This window comes from Telmatherina bonti (genome assembly GCF_933228915.1).
Source record: "Telmatherina bonti genome assembly, chromosome: 19".
NCBI lineage: Eukaryota > Metazoa > Chordata > Actinopteri > Atheriniformes > Telmatherinidae > Telmatherina > Telmatherina bonti.
The window spans coordinates 23,294,511-23,320,590 of record NC_136617.1 but is presented as its reverse complement, the minus strand read 5'-3'; the positions used below and the strand labels follow the sequence as shown (position 1 = coordinate 23,320,590).

General features: G+C 40.2%; 1 protein-coding gene across 1 annotated transcript in view; it reads right to left on the bottom strand.

Annotated features, from left to right (window-relative positions):
- ppp1r9a (protein phosphatase 1, regulatory subunit 9A) overlaps window positions 1–22,616 on the bottom strand; it is a gene marked incomplete at its 5' end in the record, with an annotated part of 48,425 nt that extends 25,809 nt beyond the window's left edge. The window contains 4 exons of the mRNA XM_079259221.1: window positions 3,892–3,996; window positions 7,515–7,635; window positions 9,141–9,273; window positions 21,234–22,616. Coding sequence (XP_079115347.1) covers window positions 3,892–3,996; window positions 7,515–7,635; window positions 9,141–9,273; window positions 21,234–22,616 — 1,742 coding nt within the window. The remainder of the gene's footprint in view (window positions 1–3,891; window positions 3,997–7,514; window positions 7,636–9,140; window positions 9,274–21,233) is intronic.
- Between the last annotated feature and the right edge of the window lie 3,464 nt (window positions 22,617–26,080).

Here is a 26,080-nt window from a genome sequence, read left to right as displayed (position 1 = left end):
GCACAGTAGACTATTTTTACATTTATTTCTGTCATTTTTACATTAGTTGATAAGATCTTGTTTTTGCTAACATTATGAGATGTTCACATATAAACTAAAACTGAGAATGAAAAGATCTGTTTAAGCAAAGTCAATGAGAAGGTGTGACGCTAAATATAAGCAGCACTAAACTCAAACCTTTAAGCCATGCGTTAATGCAACATGAATAATTATATATATAGTCAATAATACTGGTTCATTAGAATAGAATGCAAGTGTACAATAATTTATTCAACCAAAAATTGTAATTTTATCAAACTGAATTATATAGTGTCTATTATCTATTTCTTTTGGTTTTTACTTTCATTTTTGCAAAGTTCTTACACATATTTACAGCTGTGTACCATGCAACTCATGTGGAATCAAATGAAATCTAAATCTTGAATCATGTCACCATCCAAGTTGGAGTTTCTGTCCTCGTTTATTTCCTCTTTTTCTTACTTGTGAGAATGTGATGGGCAGATACCTTGAAGCATGATGCCTATAGCATGATCCCCAACTATCTCCTGCAAAACTGCGTAAGCCAGCGTTGTGTAATTTTACCTTATATGACGTAAAATTCGGCATATGTTTTTCAGAGCTACGAGAGGCGCTTTCTGACTAAAGACCTGGATGATTTGCTGTTGGGAGTCAGGGTTAAATATAGCTAAAATGGCAAATCTAGGACAGTTGGCCATAAAACCTCTGGTGATCAGACAGAGTGAGGATTTATCGAGGAGGAGGAGGAGGAGGAGGAGGAGGAGGGGGTAGAGTGAGTGAGACATGATGGAGGAAGAGGCGAAGTGAGGACGGAGTAGAGGAACAACACTGAGGATTATAAGTTTTCACTACATCTTGCTATCTTACCAAAATGGCATGTTACTCTATTTAAACTTGCTGGACAGAAAGGCAGGTGACAAGGCTGCCTCACCTACACAGCGAACATCCTGGTAAACCTTTACAGTCAATATTAGCTCAGCAAACAGCATCTGCAATGCCAGACGCCTGTAGTGATGCCATCCGACATGTCATCAGTCTTCAGCCTTTCTACCAACGTTGTTCCTACACAACCATTTATCTTTTCACAGCTGAGTCCCACCAGAATATGACTGAGGGTTCAGCTAGCAGAAGTACGACAAGTAGGACAAATGAACATCACCAACATGTAAATACAATGTGGGAAAACAAGGGTGAAAAGTCTAGTAAGAGAGGAGAGGAGGCGGACAAGCAAATGATTTTGAAAAACCAGAGGAGGAGAAAAGACGATACAAAACCGTATTTAAAAAAAAAGAGAGAAAAGACAAGAAAAAGAATCAGTTGGAGGCTGAGATGGCAGACAATTGCCAAGGACAGCTCGAGCCTTCCGAATCAAAGACTCCCTGCCATGCTTTGAATGTGCGTTTGTGTGTGACAGTCAAGTGTGTTTGGCTCTACTTCCAGTTGCTGCAGGCAGACTCGAGCCCAAAGCTACTCAGCTGTCAAACACACAACACTTTTGTTTTGTGTTTCACACAGAATATGACCGCTGAAGAGATGGTTGTGCAACTTTTGCAACATGACAGCAGGACTGACTGAATTCACAATGATACTGTTCACTGCTGGCTCAGCTGTTACTGTTCATGCTGAGTTTATAACATTCATGGCTTTTAGAAAAAGCAATCACAAGCCAAAGCACTACTTGAAAATAGTGTCACAAACCGTATTTTCTAAATAAAATTTTTTAAAAAATTGGCAAAGCTTGTAGTGGCACTTTCTAATTAAACAAAAATTAACCTTTAATGATAACAGACAAAGTCATTAACATGGATCAAAGGCAGATAAATCTAATAAGGGCTTAATATAAGACTGCTACTTTTCAAAATCCAGCACAAGCTTTTGGAAAAGGAGAAATTAATCTTGAGCGGCCAAGCACTTTATTTTAATCAATTATGTCTGTATGTAATAAACAAACCAAGAAAAGCTTTGTAAATAAAAGCCTGCCAGAGGATAACAAAGGTTAGCAAAGCAAACCTTCCCATTAGAATAAATAACATAAATCATTAGTAAGGGTTTTGTTTATTTATTAATTCATTTATTTACTTATTGAAGTGGGGCTTGTGTGGAGAATTTAGGCAATGTCTTTTGTGCAGCAGACTGCAGACAGGACACCCTGAGTTTTTGGAGAATCTGGGAATATTTCTGACATTTGTGCCAGACTGAAAGTTTTTACTTCATTTCTTCATGAATAATACACATCGATGTAGCAACACAGTCTATGTCTGACTTTTGACAAAACGTTTAGTGTCCCATGATTGACAGTATTTCAGTAAATGGATGAATAGAACCTAGATAAGGTTCAAAACATGTTTTACAAACAAGTAAAATAAATCCTTGTGTATGTAGATGGCATCATCATAAACAAGCAGTACTGTACAATCCACAGGAATGGGCTATATGGAAGAGTATGCAGTAATAAGCCATTAGTTACAGCAAGGTTCAGCAATACATACTGCATGTCAGAGACTCTCCGCACACACCAAACTACTTTCTCTGGTCAGATGAGACTAAAATGGAACTTTTTAACCAGTAATGTGTCACACATTTTAAATAGGAAACAGGTCTGGACAGCAAACAGGCCCGTCTAGTACCCGCACTTTTTCACTACGAAACCACGCTGTTGTTACACATTCAGTATGTGTCTTGATATTGTCTTGCTGAAATAAGTAGGGATGTCCCTCAAAAAGACATTGCAGTACGGCGGCTGCTCCAAAACGTGCATGTATTTTTTAGCATTAATGGTGCCTTCATGCATGTGCAAGTTACTCGTATGATGGGACTAACACCCCCCCATGATATCACAGGTGTTGGCGTTTGAGCTTTGTGTTGATAACAATCTTGATTGTCCTTTTCCTCTTTGGCCTCAAGGACATGATGTCCAGGATTTCCAAAACCAGCTTTTTTGGAACATGTTGCAGGCGTTTAAATATTTGTAGTAAATATTTGTGAATCAACAATACAATTAATCAGTTTGAACAACAAATATCTTGTCTTTGTAGCTTATTTGGTTTTATATAAATTAAAAAAGGATTTGCACTGTAATCACTATTGTCACATATTGTCTGATACTGAAAACTATTAAAGAATTAGACATTATGAACTTTCTTTGGTTTATAAATGAAGTTTGATGTTTTAATAGCTCACTGTATTCTGTTTTTAATTTATATTTTACATAACATAGAATTGAAGTTGTAAATAAAACACTAAGCTTATCTACATTCAAGGTTGTAATGCAAAAACAACAACAACAACAAAAAAAAAACACTGTATGACAAATAGTATCACAAGTTTGAGGCTTTGACATAAAACCTGATTAAATGTGGACTATGTAATAATATAGTCAGAACTGCCTACACTAATCAGTCTTTGTTTGACTTTTCCCTGAATAACTGTATCATAAATGTAAGATAGATCTATAAAAAAAGAGCTGCACAATGCTGCTTGTTGTCCAGAGACTCAATGAAATCATTTATTACTTACGAGGTCGGAGCATTTGTACTGTGTACTTTTCTACAGCCTGACTGAAGGTCTGATAAGGCCTTCTGATAAGTTTCTATTAATAATATAAACTCTGTTTTATCACAAAGGATTCAGAGGCTTGACAAAGATTTTCAGATGGGGCTAAAATTGTTTAGGTGTTCAGAGTTTAAGCAGGAGAACATCAGCAACAAAATAATATTACAGCAGATTTCCAAACAGAAATAATTTCACTGGTGATCATGGATAGATTAAAAAGATGTGTAGAAGAAGAAAAAAAAAAACTTTAAAGTTTAAACTGAACATCAGATTTTTCTTCTGCAGCAAGGTGCATTTTCTTTTAACTTGTGTGACTCTTACCGAACCACTCCTGAGGTGTTTCTGAGGACAGAGGCTGCAAAGCTTTGGGTGACGCCCACCAGACTGGTCCCATCCACCTCCACGATCTGGTCATTCACCTTGATCCTGATGCAGACAAGCAGAAACATTAACACTCTCAGCAAAGAGCCTCAAAGAAAAAGATGTCTGAAATCTGCAAGTTTATAAGAACTGAAAGTGCAGAGATGCTGAAAGAGCTAATACATGGCGTCCGTCTTGACCGAAATGAGAGGAAAATTTATGCTGATGCACCACAACACCTCAGAAAAGCATGAGGGATTGTCACGCATGTTCACATTATTTTCAAAATTGGAACCTTGCTGCATTTTCTTGCTGGCAGAAATTTGCACTGAAATGGCTCTAGACTACTGTCTAACCAGGAGACAGAAGAGATAAGGCTCAAAACAAGCTGGGAGGGCTAATGAGGACACAGAGGCCAGCTAGCCTTTCGCTCTGGGCCACGACACATCCGGGATTTCTTCTGAAAATGATGGAGCGTCATGCAAGTTTCTGACCTTAAGCTGAACTACCGGTGAAAATCTATTCACAGCACTCCACTTAAAGGAGAACGTAGCTACTTCTGTTCAAATCCGATGGAAAATCTGAATTAAAAAAAACAGACTAAGAGGAACTCTGAATGTGATTTGTGAATAATTTCTTTCACATATGAATAAAACAGAAACTAAAGCTCATTATGTTTCAACAAAACAGTGCATCATTCTAATTCCTCAGTGCCTGAAGGCCCAGATATTTTTCTTGTGATTTAAAGCACTTTGATTTCCTCTGATCTGCAAAGGCTCTGATTTGATTTGGTCCACAAAACAACCCCAACCCAGTTGTAAAAATGCTACTTTTTCCACTCTTTTCTCATATCTGTATAATCTTCAGCAAAGGCCTCTGAACTTAAATTTTCTTAAGATACGTGATTAAACCACAAATGAAACATATAAAGGTCGAATAAACTGTACAACAGTGTTATAAGGTTTTAGATTAATATGGAAAACAATTCAATCCAATTAAACAGCATTCATTAAAATTGGCAATATTCACAGTTATACTTCTACAAACCTAAAGGGACTTAAAAAAAAAAAAAAAAGGTTTGTTTAATGTGTAAAAGGCTGAACAAGTGTAGCAAAGCCCATCAAACTTTGTATTTTTGAAGCAACAAGACTAAAACATTTCAAAAATGTTTTCTGACGGTAGCATCAGCTGCAGTAACCAGTTTCCTTTCAGCTCCTTTCCAAGTCTGTCACACATACATGGAGCGTGCAGCAGCAGCTCAGAAGGATTTAGTATGACTGTGACACCTACAGCATCAAGCAGAGCTGTGATATGGATGTACACAGACACGTCAGCTTGACAGGTAGACAGAGCGCAAACTGCTCGTCTGTCAGATGCTCACACGCTCACATGACCTCTTAAGTTCTTGTCTAACCAGCTAAAGGCTGCTTCGTCTACCACTGTCACACATGAGCAGCAGTGAAATAAAAACAACAAAATAAAAGACAAATGGATAATGTAGGCAGTAGATGTATATAAACCAAAGTAGACACACGCTTCCTCTTGCAAACCCCATTTGACCCCAGCAGAGTTGCAGACGGTGCAGCGAGCCTCAGCCGATTCCATCTATCTGTCTGCGCTGGACTGAGTGCCTTAGTGCGGCTCAGACCATTAAGTGCGACTCAGCAAGAGACAGGAAACCCTATCACAGCGAAGGTAATGACACAAGGAAAATCCATCTTCAGTAGCGACCCCTCCCTTGTGTGTGGAAAGTGTGAGCACTTAGAGGGTAAACCAATGGGAAACGTTATCAGGTATCAGTTGTGATCAAGACCATTTAATATCCTGTCTTTAGTTTATTTCTCTCATACCGGGATCAAGGTTTTTGTTTTATCAAAATTGTTGACACAATCACAATTACGGATGTGATAACCATGCTAGTTTAGCGCCTTACATGCTGATAAGCTTAAAACCTCTATGAAAAAGTATCTGCATGTACATTTGATAAGAAATGTAGACAAGGGAGAATATCCTCCTGACTACCAGTAGTTCAGATTTGTCCTCCTCGGAGGACCTTTGTAAACCTAAATATTTTCATCTCCCTGAATGAACTAACACCTTTTGGTCTTTAAAGAGGACATTTAGTGCTTTTAAATGGTACCTCATTTGTGGGGGTGGGGCTTTGTGAACTTTCTTTCTCACTTCAAGAAAAATGACCTCCACTGCAACAAGCATGTTTTATGGGAAGTGCATAATACTTTTCTTTGTGCTGATTTTTACTTGAAATTTTGTAGTCATATTTTCATTGAATATCTTATTAACACATTAAATTGTTTGTTAGATAATATAACTATATTTTACCACAATATTTAAAAGTTTAAGCAATGTAGTGGACATTTGTAGTTGCACATTTTTTTTCCTGGTAGTCAGGAGGATATTGGTGCCAGAAGCTTTCTGGTTTGTTGTCTCCATGTTCATCGCAGAACAGACAAAAAGCAAGTAGACTTTGACTGCATGGAGCTCAGCCCTGTTAAAAAAGAGAAGACCGGTTCAATTTATAATCTCAAAAGCAGTGGTTATTTCACTTTGTGCCAAGTTTAAATGTAATCAGAGGTAATCAAACAGCCTGTCTTTCTATGCAGTCAGACTACAATTAGAGAACGATGAAGGAGAATTCACAAGGACATGCTGAACGTGTACTTCAGCACAGCTCTGCTCTGATATTTTCTTTCTTGTTACTCCTCCTAACTGAGGACTTTCTGGAGTCAGTGAAACTGCCAACTTAGAGCAGATCAACTCTAATTTTTATTCCTTCACACCAAGCACTTTCATTTCTGCCACTCCTCTCCTCCGTCTCCATCCGCTTTCAACGCTTTAACTAATCTCACTGTCATGTTCCGGAAAACTGCAGCCGAGGCTGCTCCATAAAAGGATAAATTAATCCCGGAAAAAAAAAAAAAAAAACACACCTTTTTCGCAAACATCCACCCACATCCGCAGACATGAAGCGTTTACTGCTCTCACCCCTCACTGAGCAGCCCTGCCTATCAGTGTTTTAATCAGTTTACAGGGAACCTGAACCACAGTAAGACACTAATAAGTGGAAGTTTGTGGTTTAGAATAGAAACCACAGCGCGACTGCCGAGAAGCTGTCGTGTCCTCTGTCTCAGGGTGAGAGCTTACGTCGGACTGTTTATGCTTTTTAGTGCACTTCCAGATGCACTAAGAGGCAGAAATGCAAACACTGAATATGGTGCAAATGTAAATTTTTATCTGAAAAACTTTCATATAATACTTGAGATAAACTATATCTTTATTATCATGATGCAATATCTCTGTCCCACAGTCTGCCAAAGGAGCAGACACACACATTCAGCCCTGGGTAAGACCTCTTGTCCCAGCGGATCTAATCCAAACCCCTGCTGTTAAATCTGACAAGGACAAAGCGTGACAGTGTTTAAGACACTGAGACAGAGTGCTGAGGTGGGCTGGCAGAAACACAAGAGCTTGTTAGCTGTTGGGTGACGCTTTCTTCAGTAAGTACATGATTAGTACACTTTTTATTTAGAAGTGTGTGTGATATTCAGCAGAAAAGCAGCTTTCACCTGCTGTCTCTCTCAGCAGCTCCACCCTCAATGACGGTCTTCACAAAGATGCCTAGTTTCTCCAAGCCTGCGTCAGCACCAACACCCATCCCGATGATACTGATCCCCAGGCCATCTTCATCTGGAAAGGGAAACAACAATAACATAAAAACAATGTTTGAATGTTTAATGTTTCATTTACCAACTCTCAAGTGCTTTGGTTCAAATTTAGACAGAGATTTGGTTTGGTTGGTTTTATGTATCAACACATAAAGATTATCTGAGTCCCATCAGGAAATTATGTATATGCTAATCATTTAATAGCTTGGAGTAATCACATTTCTGGATGACCTTATCAGTCTTTCACATCACTGTGAAGAAATTTTGTTACCTTTTTTTTCCCACAAGGTTGCACCAGATCTTTGAGGTTTGTGGTCACTTGCTTATTCACAGCTCTGTTAAGGGTTTGCCACAGCATTTAAATTAAGTTAAGGTCTCAACTGAACCATTGCAACACCCTTATTCTTTGCTTTTTCAGCCATTTTGTGTGTTTGCTGCTGTGCTTGGCATCATTGTCCTGCTGCACAGTACAGTATTCATGTAGGCTACATTAGTTTAAGGAAGAGTTTGTGGTCAACACAGTAGCAATGACATGCCTGTAGGTCCTGTTACTGCAAAAAAAAAAAAATCCATATTATTTTAAACACAGCTGTGTGTTTGAGCAGATATGTGGATGAAATTAAAAACGGCATGGCACTGCATGATGGCCATAAATCCCAACATGGTTGTTGTTTGTTTAGACGCAGCTTTACAAATTTAAGCAGTGACTCTCGATTAACTTCTAAATTTAAGACCTGCAAAGTCTGAAATGTAACTCTTTATCAGAAACAGCTTGCTGCCGTTTACATTTTCAATTTCCACAGAAAGAATACTAAAACTGCACTTAGGTTGTCACACCTTGCCTTTACATTTTGATGCAGGCATGGTGTAATACATCAAAACCGTTTTCTGGGGCTGTCCTCATAAAGATCAGATGGTATCTAAGAATGTGATGATGCATAATACTGATAAATGTGTATTTTATTCTTTAAATGACTGTCTGGATGATAAATAAGTTCAAAATTCTCAGATTATTAAGTGAGAGGAGAAATAGACATGCTTTCAAGATATTAGCTGGTCATCACATAAATAGGAATAAAGCTGGATGGGAACAACCCCTCATCCATCCCCATCCTGCATTAATTATTCACAGGCTGTTCGAGTTACATAATAGTGAGTGGATGGAGGAATTCTATGGTGGAAAAACACTTCATTTTCCATTCTTGATGATAATGATTATTGAGAATGGAAAATGAGGAGAGTGTGTGTGTATTTCAACAGAACAAGAAAATGAAGCTGAGGAACTGATGATGTAAATGCATGTGCACTGGGAAATTAGGACAAACTGCGCTCTTGCAAGCTTTCTAGAGTAATCTAAGGAGAATTGCATCAAATTGCTACGAAAAGAAAGAAATGAGCAAAACAATACCAGGAGGAAAAATAAGACATCTGCTGACATGCCATGTGTGGGTGATTCTGTCTCTTGGGTGTCATGGCAAACTGACAGCACCACCTCCTCATAAGATGCTCTTAGATTTTCTTTCCCACCTTTCTCCAGTTCCACAGGGAACAGCTCCAGTTTTTCCACCCTCTTCTCCAACTCATACTCAGCAGATGAAGCCACAGGATCCACCTCCTCATTACGGCGGTCATAGTCCTCATTGGAGTAGGTGTTGAACACCTGAAAGAGATACACGAGGAAATGGTAGGAGGACTCAGTCAGATGCAGCAGTTATGGAGCTGCAGAGATGGTGATGTATGATAATCAAATCAAATCAAACTTTATAATTTATAAAGCTGAATTAATTAATACTGGATTGTTTGAATGTGATAAAGGACATACTGTGCCCTAGATGTTACTATCTAGGTTTATGAGCACAAGTGGGACTTCTTCCATTAAGTTCAATTTAGATTTATTCATGTCGCCACTTCACAACAATGTCATCTCAGGACGCTTCGCAGAAACATCAGTTTGAGCCGATTCATAATAAATAACCAAGTTCTTCGAAGCTTTTTCTGCAAAATTAAGGACGCTGAGGTAAAACAAGGCCAAAACTTCAACCACAAGCCAGCCTAGCAGCTAACAACAGGCTGCAGTACAGAAAAACACGAAGCAGTGATGGAGGGCAGGGAAGCCTTTCCTCCTCCCTGCAAGAGTCAGCTGTCACTTCACATCTTATCTTTGCCAAGCCCTCTCACTGCTTTCTGAACCAAACAGGAAGGGTAAGTGGAGAGAAAGCTGTGGTAGCTAACTCAAATATATATGCTCACATCGCATCTATAACAAGCTGTTCTGCAGACATCTGGCTGCTGGTACTCAAGACAGCCGTGAATAGGAATATACAGACAGATGCATGTCTGTCCAGACATGTTTGGATGCCAGTGAATGTTTTGACACACATTAAACAAGGGTTTTACAAACAGGAAATGAACCCTCATGGGGGATATCCGACGTAACGTGCTCCTAATCTGCAATATATTTGCAGTTGAGGTCAATAATGCTTGGTGTTGCATAATGTGCTGATTCACCTCTAAAGCAAGATTTGTGTTAGTCACTTGGTATGTGTGCATTCATGCATTTTTATCTGAGAAGAAATGGAGTAAGGCTGCAACACAAATAAGAATTCTATGATGTGTACTTTATTTTGTACAGTCAAAATTAAAACAGAAAGAAACAACCAAAACACTGAAAATGCATGACACTGCATGCAAGCTAGGATATCTTTTATTTTAACCATATATTTAGCATTTTGCAATATCTCACCAGCTGACAGAGATATAAATGCACTAAAGGACATTCTGTTTAGGAGACATCATGCTGGTTGTAGCATGATGCTGCAGGAGAGTTTCTAGTCTGTCCTCCATGTGGTACTGAATGAGTCTCTCCTTGACCTCCTTGTCATCAATCATTCATTGTGATCAACAGTCCTGCATTATTGATACTTGGATGCACAGAAGATGCATGCACATAGATCAAATGTCATGCACACTCACACAGATTAGCAGATATTTTCTCACAGAATTTGAGAAATATCAAAACATAGGTACACTCAGTAGAACACACATCCACTCATTCACACACACACACACACACACACACACACACACACACACACACACACACACACACACACACACACACACAAACATAATGCTGACAAATGCTAACACAAGCACTTGCACTGTCCTGAATGTCCTGGACTGAGAGCCACCATTGGCAGTCAGTACATCCTCTAATGGCCTCTCCCAGTCAGTGTGTGCTATCTGCAAACACATTAGGATGTGGCTAGTCACTTGAGAGAGAAAGAGGTCATGAAGCGAGATGAGGACAGATGTGGGTGGATCTGTGAGGGAAGGCAAGCGAAGAAGAGATTGTGGAGGCGCAGTGATGGAGAACGATAAGAAAAAGGCAGGAGAGGGAATCCAACAAATCTGAGAGACACATGTACTGAGAAGGCAAAGGATGGAGAGGAGAGTGTTCGTAACAGAAACTGGGACTGGCAAGATAAATGAAACATAACACACAAGGGAAATAAGAATCGAAAGGCAGAAAGAGAGTGAAAGAGAGACACAGTCTGACTGCAGAAGCAAATACAAATCATTAACCATCAAGACAAAGACATCTGATAGTGTAACTATCAGGGCACATCTCCAAACTGTCCAAGCACAAGCTGCTTTCACACAGTGAGAGACTCAGCTCAGCTCAGTCAGCTGGATAAACATTAAGACACCGAGAGCTAGAACAAAATTTAAGAGGAAACATAAGAAGTATAGGAGCTTCTTGACATTTAAAGGTCAACAAAAGCCGTCTAACAATAGATTTCAAACATGAACTTGTCCTTTGACAATACCTGGATTTTAAGCCAATAACTCCAAACTATTTTTTGACCTTAAATTCTGTTAGATAGGGGGAGAAACATTCGCAGGACAAAAGGATATGAATTGGTAAACAATTTTATGAGTGTGCTTAACCTTGGCAGTAGGGGAAGATAACGCTGCCGTCTGCAGAGAAAAATCACACGTGCATGTGGTAACTTACAAGTCTGACAGCAATGTCTGCACTCAGACCCATATAACGTGTAAAATAGGATAATTCCAACATATAGAATGATGTGCCAGATGATGCATAATTTCTGAACATGACAAAGCTGACACAACCCAACATTTAATGCCTCCTGGAAGAAAATCCAGAGACAAAATAAAACCTGACAGTCAGTCAATCAAGAACAATTTGGCACATATCAATAAGTTAATCCACATAATCTGATAAATAGTCGCCTGGAAACAGAAACTTCCACTGGTTATATGTCCATAACTGTCTGAAGTCCACATCTACTTCATATCATGATGATAAACAGCCATCCATTTTCACTTTAAGTTGCAGTCGGAATGTGCTGAGACACGCCATAATGCTCGACTGTGATGCAGTTTTTTATTAGAGAGACAAGTGAAGTAACGTCTCTCCCCTTTTGGTGCCTTTCGATTTGATCTGAAAAAGTCCCTTGAAGGATTCCCTTCAACACAGAAAGGGTTACATGTAAAAGTATTTGCCTATACTTACTGCCCTTTACTTCAAGCTCACCAAAAATGCATATTTTTACATAGAATTGCAGTACTTTTGGATTTAATAACGATGTCGATAATTCCACCGCTAGTCTACAGTACACACACTCGCCTTCACTTCTAACTTTAAGTGCACAGAAAAAAAAACACATATTATTCATTTTCTATCTGGTAGCAAGCCTTCAACAAAAGAGCTGCTGGCAGCAGAGTGCAGACCACAAGGTGATTTCACTTAGACAGGCAGTCTTGTCATATTGTCTGTAGGCTTCGTATTAACATAGAAGCACTTTGGAGAAATACAGCTTCACCCTGATCTTTGGATGCTGCTGTGACATCGCAGAAGCCTGGCTACCTCGTATTTCACAGAGGAGCCTCTTTGACCTTGTGATTGTAAACTGGTGTTTGCAGAAAATGCAAATCAGTCATTTTCTTGAGAAGAAGAGGAGCATGTTTATGCAGGCTTAATGTGAGTTTACGTAACAGCGAGTTAACAGTTCACAGGTACATCTCTGAAGACGCAGACAGGAGTGCGTAACGGTTGCTAAGGAAGGAGCTGTACATCCAAAGTCAAACCATTGCTCAGATGAACATAGTCATGATAAACATGGTAAATATATTTAATAATAGGCGTTTATAGAAGTTAAATCCTAATTCAGTGATCTAGTATAGCAAAGGATTCTTCTCAGGTACCTCAGTCTCAAAGCTGTTGTGTTCCTCTGATAGAGAGATTAGCTGAGTGCCAATATGGAGTTTCATAAAAAGAAAAACAACACTGGATAAAAGTACAAAATAGAAACATGAAACAGAGAACTGGACAGTAAAACAAGTTGGGAGAAACCTGGGCCAAGATATAGAAGATGGAGGAAATGCAAAAATCTTCCATTTGTGCTGAAACTAAGCAGTAAGTAGAAGAAGTAAAAGATTTATATAGAAGAGAGTGAGTCATATGATATATGGCTTGGAGCAGCAGCATTCAGTGAATCTATTTAAGAGTGAAACGGACAATAAGAGAGAAATAAATTATACATTAAAAAAAAAAGGCTGTTCAGGAGCAAGTGAGGCCAGCAGTAATTTGCTCTGGGGTTGTCTGAGTCCCTGCCTGAGACGGCACGGCATGGCGCCCATTCCTGGCAAACAGCCTCTGATGGTATTAAACTGGGGCTGTGGTGTTTCGGTGCCAGTGCTGCTGTCACCCTCCCTGCCTTCCAGACAGTCGATGATGCCCAGGGCAATAGGAGACTGGAAAACCTAGGAAAACTGTTCCCAGTGCTGTGGCATGAACCCAACAAAGCCTGCAGTGGATTAACTACTGCCTGGTGCGTGCACATGCAAACACACACACACACACTCTCCCTCCCAGACATGATCCATTCTGCTGCAACACCTCGGTACATTTGCATTTCATTACTTTTACTTGTGGCAACCCACCCACCCACGTACGTAACAATCTGACAGGTGCTGTGGAAAGCGTCTATGGAACGAGGCGGTTGCTGATGATGGCAATAACAGACTGAGACTGACAGCTGGAGAGCCTCAAATGGGAATAAGAAAACGTGGAAAAAAGAGAAGTGAAAACTGAAATATTAAGTCTACATTTTCATACAGCAACAAATGTGAGCATACAGGAATTGACGCTCGATTCAAGGTCAGCCCTTCTGTCTTCTTGACATACATCATTCCTAATCTGAGGATGCGACACTGACATGAAATGCCACAGCTGAATAAGTCAGCATTTCTTTTTTTTACACTTCCGATCCAGATTCTGCACACAAAACAGACACACATAACATTCACGCCACTAGATGCTCTAGAAAAAATGTTTTTCTGCATTTGTGACTAAGATTAAATATATAAATTGTGCTTTTATTTCAAATAAGCTAATTCAACACATTTTTTATCTGATGTTGGCAAAAGAAAATTAAAGCTCTTCCAAAAATATAGACCTTTTTTATTTGCAAATACGCCTCACAAAGACGAGAACCTTCCAATCCGCAGCAGTGAAGTAATACCCATTCTTCAGGACATAAAGAGAAACTTGATTTTATGAACAGAGCCAAGCTTTCCCATCTCACAGCGCCTCTGTGCCTGCAATACACTACAGCTCAGCCAACCTGTGCGTTACTCTAACATTTAACAGGTTATCACCAAACACAAATACACATGTTAGGGAATCATACATACTTGTGTCTTTAACGCTATGTATTATGTTTAAAAATTTCATTTCACGTCTCTCTTTTTGTAATTTAGAGCACTTGCATTTCTAAAGGACTTTGCATATTAGTAAGCCCAGGATGTTAGCCTAGCTTTTATTTCCCTTCAGCAGCTCTACTGTCCATGCCACAACACCACTGGGCGCCTTGACTCCCACCAACAACCAAACCATTGGGTAACTGCAGGGAGAGCGAGACAGAAAGGAGGCCATCTTAAAACAAGGGGGCAGAGAAAATGATCATACACAGTTAGTGGGAGGCAGGAATGAGAAGTAACACAACATGTTGCTTGTTACAGAACATGCCCACTTGCTATACTATGTTACTCATTAGGCTGAAATAATGACTCGGTAGAGTGCAGGACTGTTTCCACAAAGCATAATAAAGATCTGCACTATTGTGAATGTTTGATAATGTTTAATTAAGCGAGGATTCGTTCACATAAACGGTGCCTCTGACTCACTATAAACAAGGCGATGATGACAGTGTGGCAGTGTGAACCCTCCTAAACATAAGCTTGGCAGACAATGAGAACTCCGTGTCACTGGGAAACTTTGTCCTGTGCAGGTTTTTCACAGCAGTGAGAACCGCCAATGGTAATATCATTAGAGCAAGATGAGAATAGGTAGGTCGGTACGTTCATGACACATACTGCAGTGTGATAACTGACCAGCCCCAAAAACCACAAGGCATCTCACCTTTCCCCAATCATTAAAAATGGATGCTCCAGGGAGGATCAAGTGGCACCAAGACAAGCAAACAAAAACACAAGTGCATCAATAATAGAGTGACTAAGACACATGCGTGCAATAGTACATGCACATGCACAACGTCCGATTCATGTGTTAGTTGTCAGCGATAAAAGCAGCATGAAAAACGTGTGGTGTTATAGTGATTTGCTTTTCCATTGGCAGAATGTAGAGACACAAAAACGTTTAATTGGACAGTTTGGGCTGAATAACACTCAACTGATGGATTGTTTACAGAGACCTTGTGGTACAGTGCCAACATTATGACACAAACGTCGGATAACCAGATATTTTATAACAAGTTAATTAGTCATTTTTTTAGCTTCCTTAAAAGAAACCTGAAAAATACCTGACCAACAGTCTGTCAATCAGGTGTCATTAGTTATGTAACATATCTGCTGTAATGCTGGAACAACACCCTCCTCTCCCTCTGTAAACAGTCACTGATTACATAATGAGGAAGGGGGATGGCCCGCTTTGCCCTGCTCAAAATGAAAAAAAAAATCCACCAGATTTATTGGAGCAAGAAGAAAGTAAAAGCTACTGTAAAACATTTCAATTGATTTTTTTTCTTTTTTTTAAAAAAAGGAGAGAAAGTATGAAAGAAATAAGTGTAAAAAAAATAATAAATGTATCTTTGTACATTTAAAATAAAACAATGCTGTATTTTTTTCAGTAAATTTACAAATGTTTGCTATTTTTAATCTGCATCTTGAATCTGGAGAATCCATCCTGCATGATTGTTAAGTTAGCACCCAGTTAGCTGCCACTGGGCAAAATTGAGAAAAGTGTAAATTGCACACAAGCTGAAAATCCTACGAGATGGTTCCAGTGCTGGTTCAGAGCCAGAACCAGACTAAGCACCAGTTCTTTGGCTTTCAAAACTGTATCTTTCATCTGGGCCAGGATTGAAAACTTCTTCACGTTGCTTGCATCAGCAGGTAGGGGTGGGGTCACCTGGCCAAAATATGAGCGCTGAAAGTTGGACCGACATCTTCATTCCAGCGAACACAATTGACAACAAGAACAAGCAGAATCGGTTTGACGGTGTTTCCTGGCTCGATGGTTGTCCACGGGGATCCAAAGTAAATTGGACGGTGCAAACTGAACGAAGCCTGTGTTGGAGCAGCTTCAACAGGAGAAGGCTGCAGCTGGCTACAAACAGAGCATCACCCACCGGTCAACAACTTAAAAAGCTGCTTCTGCAATGAACAGATTCACAAAGTTACATAGGAAAATCGAGAATTTACTCATCAGAAGATTTTTTATATGTGATCATGTGTGTTGCAAACTATCATGCATTTAATGAAAGATAAAGAGAAAAACGAAAATGAAATAATAGAGAATTTTGGGATCCCACCCTCATAACAGTAACAACTATAATACATGACTAAACTAAAGAAGACTAAGCCCTGGAAATGTGGGTTTCTTATCACCATTTAAGGTTTTCATTCAAAATTTGTGAGCAAACTTTCATCCTCACCCAGAAACAAGAACGGTCTTAAATGGAGCAACAAAAAAAAAAAAAAAAAAAAAAAAAAAAAAGTTGCTGGCAACAGGCCATCTAATCTGAGTTGACCTTATAGGATTGCAGGCCATGCTCCAGATAAAGATGCTCTGGAATCCTCCATGTTTACCGTTGATCTGTGTACATCAGAAAATTGTTGGATGAGCTGTCACGTATAAAGGGAGGGTAAAGCCAGAAGTTGCATTGTGGGAGCCTCTGCAGCCATGTACTGAATTGAGGACAGACAAATGAGCTCTCAAATCCTCAAGAAAAACATCCATCTTTTAATGCCTGACAAGTCTGAGCAACAGCACTGAGTGAATGTAGGTTGGTATTTTGTCTGTTTTTCAGTATAAGTAAGTTTATCTCCATGTTCCAACAAGCTCCAGTGAAGTAAAAGAGTAAAAGTAAATAATTCTGAAAACTGCAGCTGACAAATAAACACTCATGCAAAAGAACAGAGTGGTTGCTGGTTGTTTTGGACACAGAAACAGAATGTTTGCACTGCAATCTAATCTGCAATGGTAAATAAATCAGTGTATCAACCCGCATGTGCATCATGTTTTTCTAAAAACCACAAACTGAATATGCAATGCGATTGCATATTTTTGGAGTAAGAACAACATGACAAGCAAAGCATCTGGGTACATCTGCATAAGCTTTGCTGCAGACAAGAGGAATGACACACATCCATCATATTGATTATAGCTCTAAGCTCAGATCCATTATATTCAGCATCCCGCTAATGGTGCAGCTGCAAAATATGATGGACACAACCTCAGTGTCTGTGCTCCAGTAGCAGACAACATGCAGACTGGAGCAGCTGATTGCAGTGGCCAGTTAACTGGTGCTCCGCCTCCACTTATCACATCTGCTTAATTCTGTTAATACACTGCAACATCTAGTCTGATAAAAATGCATCCAGTTGACCGGAAAAAAAAGTATAGTCTAAAAGTATATGGCAGGGGGGAGGGGGGGGGGGGGGGGGGGGGGGGGGACGACAAGAGAAACCAGCAACAGACCCAGCAACAGACCCTTGCCTGGGATGTTGAAATAATTTAAAAAAAAGACGTGACAACAAGTAAGGGATAATTAAAAACTTTGGAATTTGTAGCCTTAAAGATAATAAAACTGAAAACCCTAAAAACCTGAGCAAGGGAACTGTCCACAGGCTGGGATGTGAGTGATATATTCAGAAAATATGTTATATTCATGGTGTATAAGCTGCACAGAGGACACTCACAACAACACACCAAAAGTCTGACGGAAGACTGAATTAACATCAGTGCTAGCACTTTAATCTATTGGCCACACACTAATCAACTACACGGATGTCAGAGATAAAACCAGCAGTTTCAGTGAATATAAGACCGGATTCTCTTCTGTAGGTTAGTGCCCACTAGAACGCAGACAGCCTTGTGTCTAGTAGCTCAAAGTCGGATCTTAGTGGGTCGGTGGAGATGTTACAGCTGTGGTTTACAGCTAAAAGAGAAGCAGTTCTGTGGGACTGTATTTAATGTAGGCAAGGTTAACTGTCCTACATCTTTAAAATAGGTTGGTTTTTCAGAAAGTATAGCATCTTTTGCTCAACATGTTCTTATATGTTCAAGAACAACATTTTTAAGCAGAAAACATAGACTGTATATAAAGAGATGGACGGAGCTTCCGTGACATCACCCATAGGTTTCTGAAGAGCTGAATTGAAGCTCCGTGGGCGGTTCCTACCGTCGCCATCTTGGCAGCGTCATGCGTGTCGTCTCGCCTGGAAAATACATATATGGGCAAAGAGGTGGAGCTGAGAAGGGGGCTGTGAGCGTCATGGTGGATGATTGACATTGAGCGAACTCCGAGCTTTCTGTAGCTAAAAGCTAACAGAGCTGACCCGGAGATAACAGGAGCTAGCCAGCTAACGGAGGTAAGCGGGCTAAAGCTAAGTCGCGTTGTTAACCGGCTAAAAACCACGGTTGTTCTACGTTCTTTTTACTTGAAGCCAGAGATTGGTACCTGTCAATCAAGAGGACACACCCCTAAATATGCTGAACTTTGAGATTGAATTATATTTAAACGGGCGAGTTAGAAAAAAAATTCACTCCTCCCACAGTTGTCATGAAGGTAAACCTGATCTATAAACCAAAAATAGATTTTTGAACCAGGCTGTAAATATGTTTATTTCTGCCGTGAAGTTGGTCTTTTTAACATGGGAGTCTATGGGGATTTGCACTGTTTTGCAGCCAGGCCCTAGCGGATGAAGGGGGAACTGCAGTTTTATACACTTCCACATAGGCCTCACTTTTAACCACCGGAGGTTGCGGCTTGGAAGAAACTTAAAGAATCCAAGGGTTTAAAAAAAGTTTTAGTGATAAGTAAACAGGACTGGTTTTGACCAACTGGTGATTAAAATCAGTGCATTTTGCGTTATAAGCATGCATATTTGGATGTATTTGCAGGGCAACATTGAAAAATTATGATTACTGTAGAGGTGAAACAGACCTAATTTCCCTTTCAGTGACCCAAAAAACATTACTTAAATTTAATACTAACAAATAAATCAGCTTATTTTTATTATCCCGGCCTGTAAGTTGTTTCCAAATAAATAAATAAATAAATATATAAATAAAATAAAACATGCAAATGTTTACAAAGTACTGCCAAAAGCTGATTGTGGGGTATTTTGCTGTGGCTACCATGAAGACTTGTAAACAGGCTTTTAGAGCAGTGACGTTGTAATGCTTTATCCGCTTTACAAGACAGAATTGGCAGGGATAATATATGTTTGACAAAAAAAGAATAAAAAAACATTGAGTATGCAGTATAATACAGCCATTTTATCATTAAAAACCTCCCAGTCCACTCCCACAGGAGGTCAAACTGGACCCGTGCTGGTCTGAAGGCTGAGAAAAATAGCTTTGTATTTCACTACACAGACGAACAAAAGACAGAACCCTGTTTGTTCTTCGTGTGCTGAGAGGAGAGGGGAGGTATGATGAAGAGGTGGGAGGGGTGCATGTCTAATTAGGCATAAGCTTGTGTGAAAGGGCTGGGGGCAGATCCCTTCTTTAACATTCTATATGATGAATGAGCGGCGGTCCTTTTCATTGAAAACAGAAGCCCTGAAACGACAGACAACAACAGAGGAGCACACTCTGCTTGTTCAAGCTAACTGGGACAACAAGCTGTGCAGTTCAGTGCAGTGTTTGGTAAAAGTCCCAAAATTATGAAAAAATAAACTACCTTTCACTGATCAGTGATAAGATTCAAGAGATATTTTGATATATAAACTTGTATCAGTGATAGTTCCTTCCAAAACAGACATTGTGTTTAGTGTAATGGTATGGCAGTGTAATCTCATATTTACATTTGGTCGTCATTGATATGGAAAGGCTGATCAAAATGCTGCTATACAGTTAGATTAACAAGACTACGCTTGTGGAGGTTTATGTGCTTTTGTGTGTTTTCAGGCTCTTGTGGATTCTGACGGAGAGGCAAAGACAAAAGAGCAAAAGGACAAACTGTGCAGAGACTGTTCAGGGTAATTAGTTAGCCAACATCACATTTTCTCCTCAGAATAACTGGGCTAATTGTTCGGGTTCACTATAACATGTTAATAGGATTGATTCACAACCTGTGGGATATGTGTGTTTTATCCATATAAAGCTTATACATATGTTCCATAATCTCTAACGCAGTGTTTCCAATCACAAACTGGACATGTCCTCATTTACACACACAAACTCCCATTCTATAAGCAGGCTGAGAGTGTCACACAGAAAACAGACTTAACTGACAAACTTAACGCAACATACATTTTGAAACAGAACATTCATGTAAAGCATGTTGTTTACTTATACATATGTTAGGCACAGTGGTTCTAAATACTTGAGGATAAAGACTGGAAAAAAATTCCCATAATCTTCCCAAATCCATCTCTCCAGTCCACAAAAAAACACTGGCTGCATTGTGTCCAACTCAAAGCTGAAAACAACATCAAAACACTAAGAGGCAGATGCAACACATGCCACGGTGTTGTAATTACCACCTTTCTCTATCCTGGAAAAACATGTACTTAGTCCATTGTAACCTTGCTGTGTAACAAAACATTCCATGCAGACAACAGGTCCACTAAATCCTGAAAGAAGAAAATCCTAACATGCAAAATCTTCTCATGAAATAATGTCCTGAATTTTAAAAAAGCAAGACAGAATGAGGAAACTCGAACACAGCATCTTGTGTGAAAACTGCGTGGGCGTTGAACCAGCATGACTAACACATGCACAGATGTGCTGCTGGTGAACATGTCCAATACCCAGAGAGCAGTTCTCCATCAGCTAACATACACACAGATAACATGCAATATCTGGAAATATCCTAAGCAAGATCCTTTCATATAAAGTCATAAACATGTATGCTAATAGGACAAAGGGTAATATCAATGTGTAGTTCAACAGTAACTAAAAATACTCGCCCACAGAAAGAAAGCTCCAAACCCAGCTTTAGTTCTCTGCTGTTTTAACCTACTTTTGATAAGAGCTGAAAAGGGACTTTTATGTTGGATTGTGTTGTGTGTTTACACAATTAAGGCTTCCACAACACTTTAGTACAACATCCAGCTTACTGTGATGGGAGCGGTGCTGAAACGAATCTTCCTCTTAGGGGGGATGTCCTCTTTGTTTTCATCTGGCAGACCAGGAATCTCTGTCAGCTCAGAGCCTGGGTCGTAGACTATATCCTCGTCGTCACCGTACAGGTCATCCTCAGGATCTGTGCAGCTTTCCCCCCAACCCTGGTAACAGGCGTCACCATCTGCGTTGAAAATGACCCGTTCATTGCCAGTGTATTCATCCTCAGGTTCTTCCCTCTGCGCATCGGGTAATTCAGAGAGTTTGTCTTCCTTAGGAGCATCCCTGTCCTCTTTGCTTTCCTGGGTCAGTGGACTTGCGATGGGCTCAGGAGTATCTTTCAAATCCTTGTTGGTAATCTCAGCACCATGTGTAGCCTCTGAGGCTTTGGAGACCTCTTGGTCATCGGTATGCATAATTGAGTCTGAGAGTTTCTCATCTTCTTCACAAGAGCCATTAACTTGGCTTTCATTGGTGGTGACTCCAGGCAAGTGCTGTCTGTCTCCCTTTGAAGTGTCATCAGCTTTGTCCTGGGCCTCTTTTTCTTTTAGAGCTTCTGTTTTGGGTTCTGAAGTCTCCACCCCAGGACTTGGACTCAGGAGGTCCTCAGAGGATGAGGATGCAGGAAACTTGCCACCTATCCTGTTCTGGTAGGTTCCACGAATTGGAGATTGTCTTGAATCATCCTCACTGAGATCACCTCCTTGGCGGAGGGATCCGTCAGGTGAGTACAGGGCTCGTCGGCTGACTCCTCTGTAAGAACCACCCTGACTGTGGTGATCGGCATTTTCAAAAACGGCACTAAGCTGACTGACAGTTGGTGAGGATGCCTCGGTTCTGGAGCATAGGGAGTCCAAGGAGTCCGTGCTGCCCCTGTTGGACTTCGCCCCTCGCCAGTCATCAAGATGCTCATGTGAGCCCCGTTTTTCACGTAAGTAGGGAAAGACTGGTGACTGGGACTGGTCCCGTGACTGCTGCTCAAACAGCTTCCTGGTTTCTGAGAACTTTGCCCCGGCACCTCCAATCCTGTCAGCTGACGAGGAATGCTGGAGCTTTATCACCGATCCATCAGCCTTATTGATGAAGTTGGTGGGTTTTACCAGCTTCTGTGGCGAGGAGTCATCACGGCCCCTGGTCTTAGCTGCTGCATTTTCCGAGCCCATTTGCATGAACATGTCCTTAATTCGACTGACGTGGGCGCCATACTGGCGGCCTCTTGGCTGCTTTACCCGCTCAAGATCTTTGGGCTTTGAGTCTCCATCAATCCGAGGCTGGTCGAAGGCTCTCTTGAGCGCCTGAAACTCAGCCCGGTAGGCATTACGGTGGGGGGAGGCACTGCGGAGGCTGGTCCTCTCCCCCGAGGCCTCCGTCTTCAGCATGATGATGTCTTTGGATTTAGAGGAGATGTCAGCATCGCCGTGGCCTCATTAGAACATGGGACGATTGAGCCTAAATGACTTGGTCCAAATCCTTCAGACCCAGTTACACCTGCAGAGATGAAAAGACAATGTAAATACACTGCATCTCTATAGCGCTACTCAGGCCTTACTGACCACTCGTCCATTCACACAGTGCTGCTTTATTCCACCTGTAACCTTTTTTTATGTATATACAGTAGCGAAAACACCACAGGGCAGCTTTAGTATTCAGAATCTGGTCTGAGGATGAGGAGAGACGGAGACATGCATCAAACCACGGACCTTATGCTAAGTGAACTCTTCCTCATGATAGACACATTTTCTAACGCTACATGATGTAAATTCACAAGGGATAAACATGCAAGCAAGCATGAAGCATGATAATACAAAAAAAAAAAAAATTGATGGCCACCCTTAATCAAAGAAGTGGTTTCTGATAAGTAAAGCGACACTTGTAAAATATGTTGGTCACAAACCTTGATGAACCTCAGAGAGCGACTGATTTTCAGACGCTAATTTGTGATGCGGACTCTCTTGGATCAAGAGAATTCTTGACTTATGAAAGCTTTTTATGCTCTAACAACACTCTAATGATGCTTTGTGTTCACAAATCAATACCAGACACTAGACAGGATCGCAAAGATGTGAATTTTTTTGGTTTAAAATGTTGCTATGCTGTAAGAAAATGCTTGTTTCATGATTTATTCTTCTCCTTGTGTTTCTCCTCTCCCTCTGTTTTCTTTAGGAAACTGTGACATGTCTCAGCTCCGCAAACCATGACTGACATTATGGTGTTTTCAACTAAATGTTATCCCCAAACACACACACACACGCGCGCACACGAGCACACACACTTTTATCCACGAATGGTATTTACAACCTTTACCTTACAGATAAAATAATGTTGGGAGCACAACAATGTTTGTGTTTATATAATTCTGCAGACAATATAAAACTAATTTCATAAAAAGGCATTACTGAATAAAAAGCTATGCTGATTAAATATTCCATTGTTATATATGTTATATTCCATAATGTTTAAGCAAGTTTGCAAATGCATATGGTACAGACAGATGAGGCATCATATAATAAATGTTGGGGTTTTTTTTTTTTTTTTTTTTTTTTTTTAGAGACAGAAAACAAACAAACAAAAAACAAGCATCTGGGGCACAGAGAGTCCATTAACATAAGTTTTATTGTTATTGTTTTTATTTCTAAATATTTCATGTAAACCAGACCCCGTATGGTATCTATGCAAATGCAACAGCAGTGACTGAAACCTAAATGTCCTGGTTCAGCAATCATCATTCACCACACTGGACATGTGAAATCCTTCTGCACACGGTTTCTTCGTTTGAACTTCACGAACACCAAGTGTTGATGATACTACACAGGTAAGAAAAGGCAGAAAGACCAAACTGAGGCTTTAACATTGAGTCAGCTGGATCAGACAAACAAGCGCACATCAGCCACACCGCACACAACATGACAGCTCAGGTTCCCCTCCTCCTTCCGAAACGCTTTCAAATGGATTTATTTACATTTTCCTTGTGTGTAAATCCGCACGAGGCTGAGGGGGTGTATGATCAGCCATTCTAAGTGATTTCAAGTAGCAGAAGTTAACTGTTTACCACAAACACCCGCGATGTGGCTTCACTGTTAGAAAAACAAAAGACTTACATTCATGGCTCCAGCTTCGTTGAACGCGTGGTGCAAACAAACTGGAATCCAGAGGGTGAACTGAGAAGAAAATGGTGATGTTATCGTTGTAAAACCTGTCGAAATGAACATTTCTATCTGCCTCTTGTAAATAAACCCGGACGGAATGGCCACTATAGAAACGCTGGGACATACTAGAGCCGCTACAACGCCATTGCAGGCAGTGGGTGATGCTGCCAGTTGCACAGGGGTGTCGGTGCAGTTTGGCAGCTCATCTCACTGAGAGCTGCACTGTGGCAGCATTTGCTGGACGGCAGCGTCCGATATACGTCCGCGCTGTAGTAAAGTAGATTGAGCTCCTGCTTTGATAGCCGGTGATTTGCGAATGTAAAGCGTCATGTGACAGGTGCAAAAACCTGAACTGCGGCAATGGTTCGGTCCGATAATCTGCTGCGCGGAGGGGCTTTCAGTGAGCTGCAGTCTTGCATAAATACCAACACACAGCAACTGTAACTTCCCTGGCTGCTTATTGTTCATCAGAGGGCTTTGGGTGGGGTGGACAGGGTCAAGGACCACTCTGATGCTGTGGGATGTGTTTAAATGAGGGTTTCCCAATCTGTGGTGTGCGGACCAGCAAGAGGCCCCTCAGAGTTAGTAGCGAGAAAAATCTAGTGCTGCAATGTGATACAGTACATCTACATCCACTCAAGCACTTTTAAATTGATTTATTTTAGAAAATTTACACTTATTTCTATCTGTTACTTTTTAATAAGGCTGGGTGATAATGCTAATTTTGGTATTGCTCTAATACCAAGTAAAACCAGGGCTAATATAGTTACCAATTCATCCTGATACTTTTGGCTTCAGATTTCACAATCATTTTAGGATTTGCCTTTAAGTTTTAAAATAAATTCAACGGTACAAATTAGCTAAATAAAAGCAAACTTTGCTATTGGTTTGGTCTTATTTACATTATTTGGCTTTTCACACTGCATTTAGCAAAACAAGGTGAACTTTTTGAATAACATGTTCCCATCTTCTCCAGGTAAACCTACTAGGATTTGAGTCACAAGGGCTGATGTGAATAAAACCTTAATTTAGAAAACCTTATATAGAACCCTCACATGTGCTGTGCAAACTCCTCAGCAATTCAGGGGCTTGCAGATGATCATCTCTACATGAAATATTTACAACAGACTACAGGCTTGCTCTTATATGAGCTTAAAAAGCTGGGTTAAAAGGTGATTTTCTGTTATTGTGTAATGTCTAATTGGACTGAGTCTCTTTTGCATGAGTAAACAATATACTGCTGTGTTATTCTTGCTCACTTATGTGAAGTATATTGGTTATAGTGTGAAGCATGATCCAAAATCTGATCAGAAGCTACAGACTTCAAATGCAAATATATGTTTTATAGCATGGAAAATGAAGAGATAGTCCACGTTACTGTGATTCATGTTGATGTAAGGCCTTGTAGCCCCCTTGTGACGAGCTGTTTGTACCACAATACTAATAGCATGGTTCTAAAATGGTCCATTCTTTACAAAGAAATCTTTTAACATATAGTCTTAACATCAAATCGAAGTTCTACGCCTCATATTAATAATATTTTCTGTTTTACAATACCATACTAAAAGGTTTAATTTTAAAATTCTTACTGGTTGGTTCACCTAAGAGTCAACAGTCACCCCAAAGCACAGGACTAAACTCATGTGATGAGACAGAAGAAAAAGGGAAGCTTTGTCTACATTGCAATGAAGGGTTAT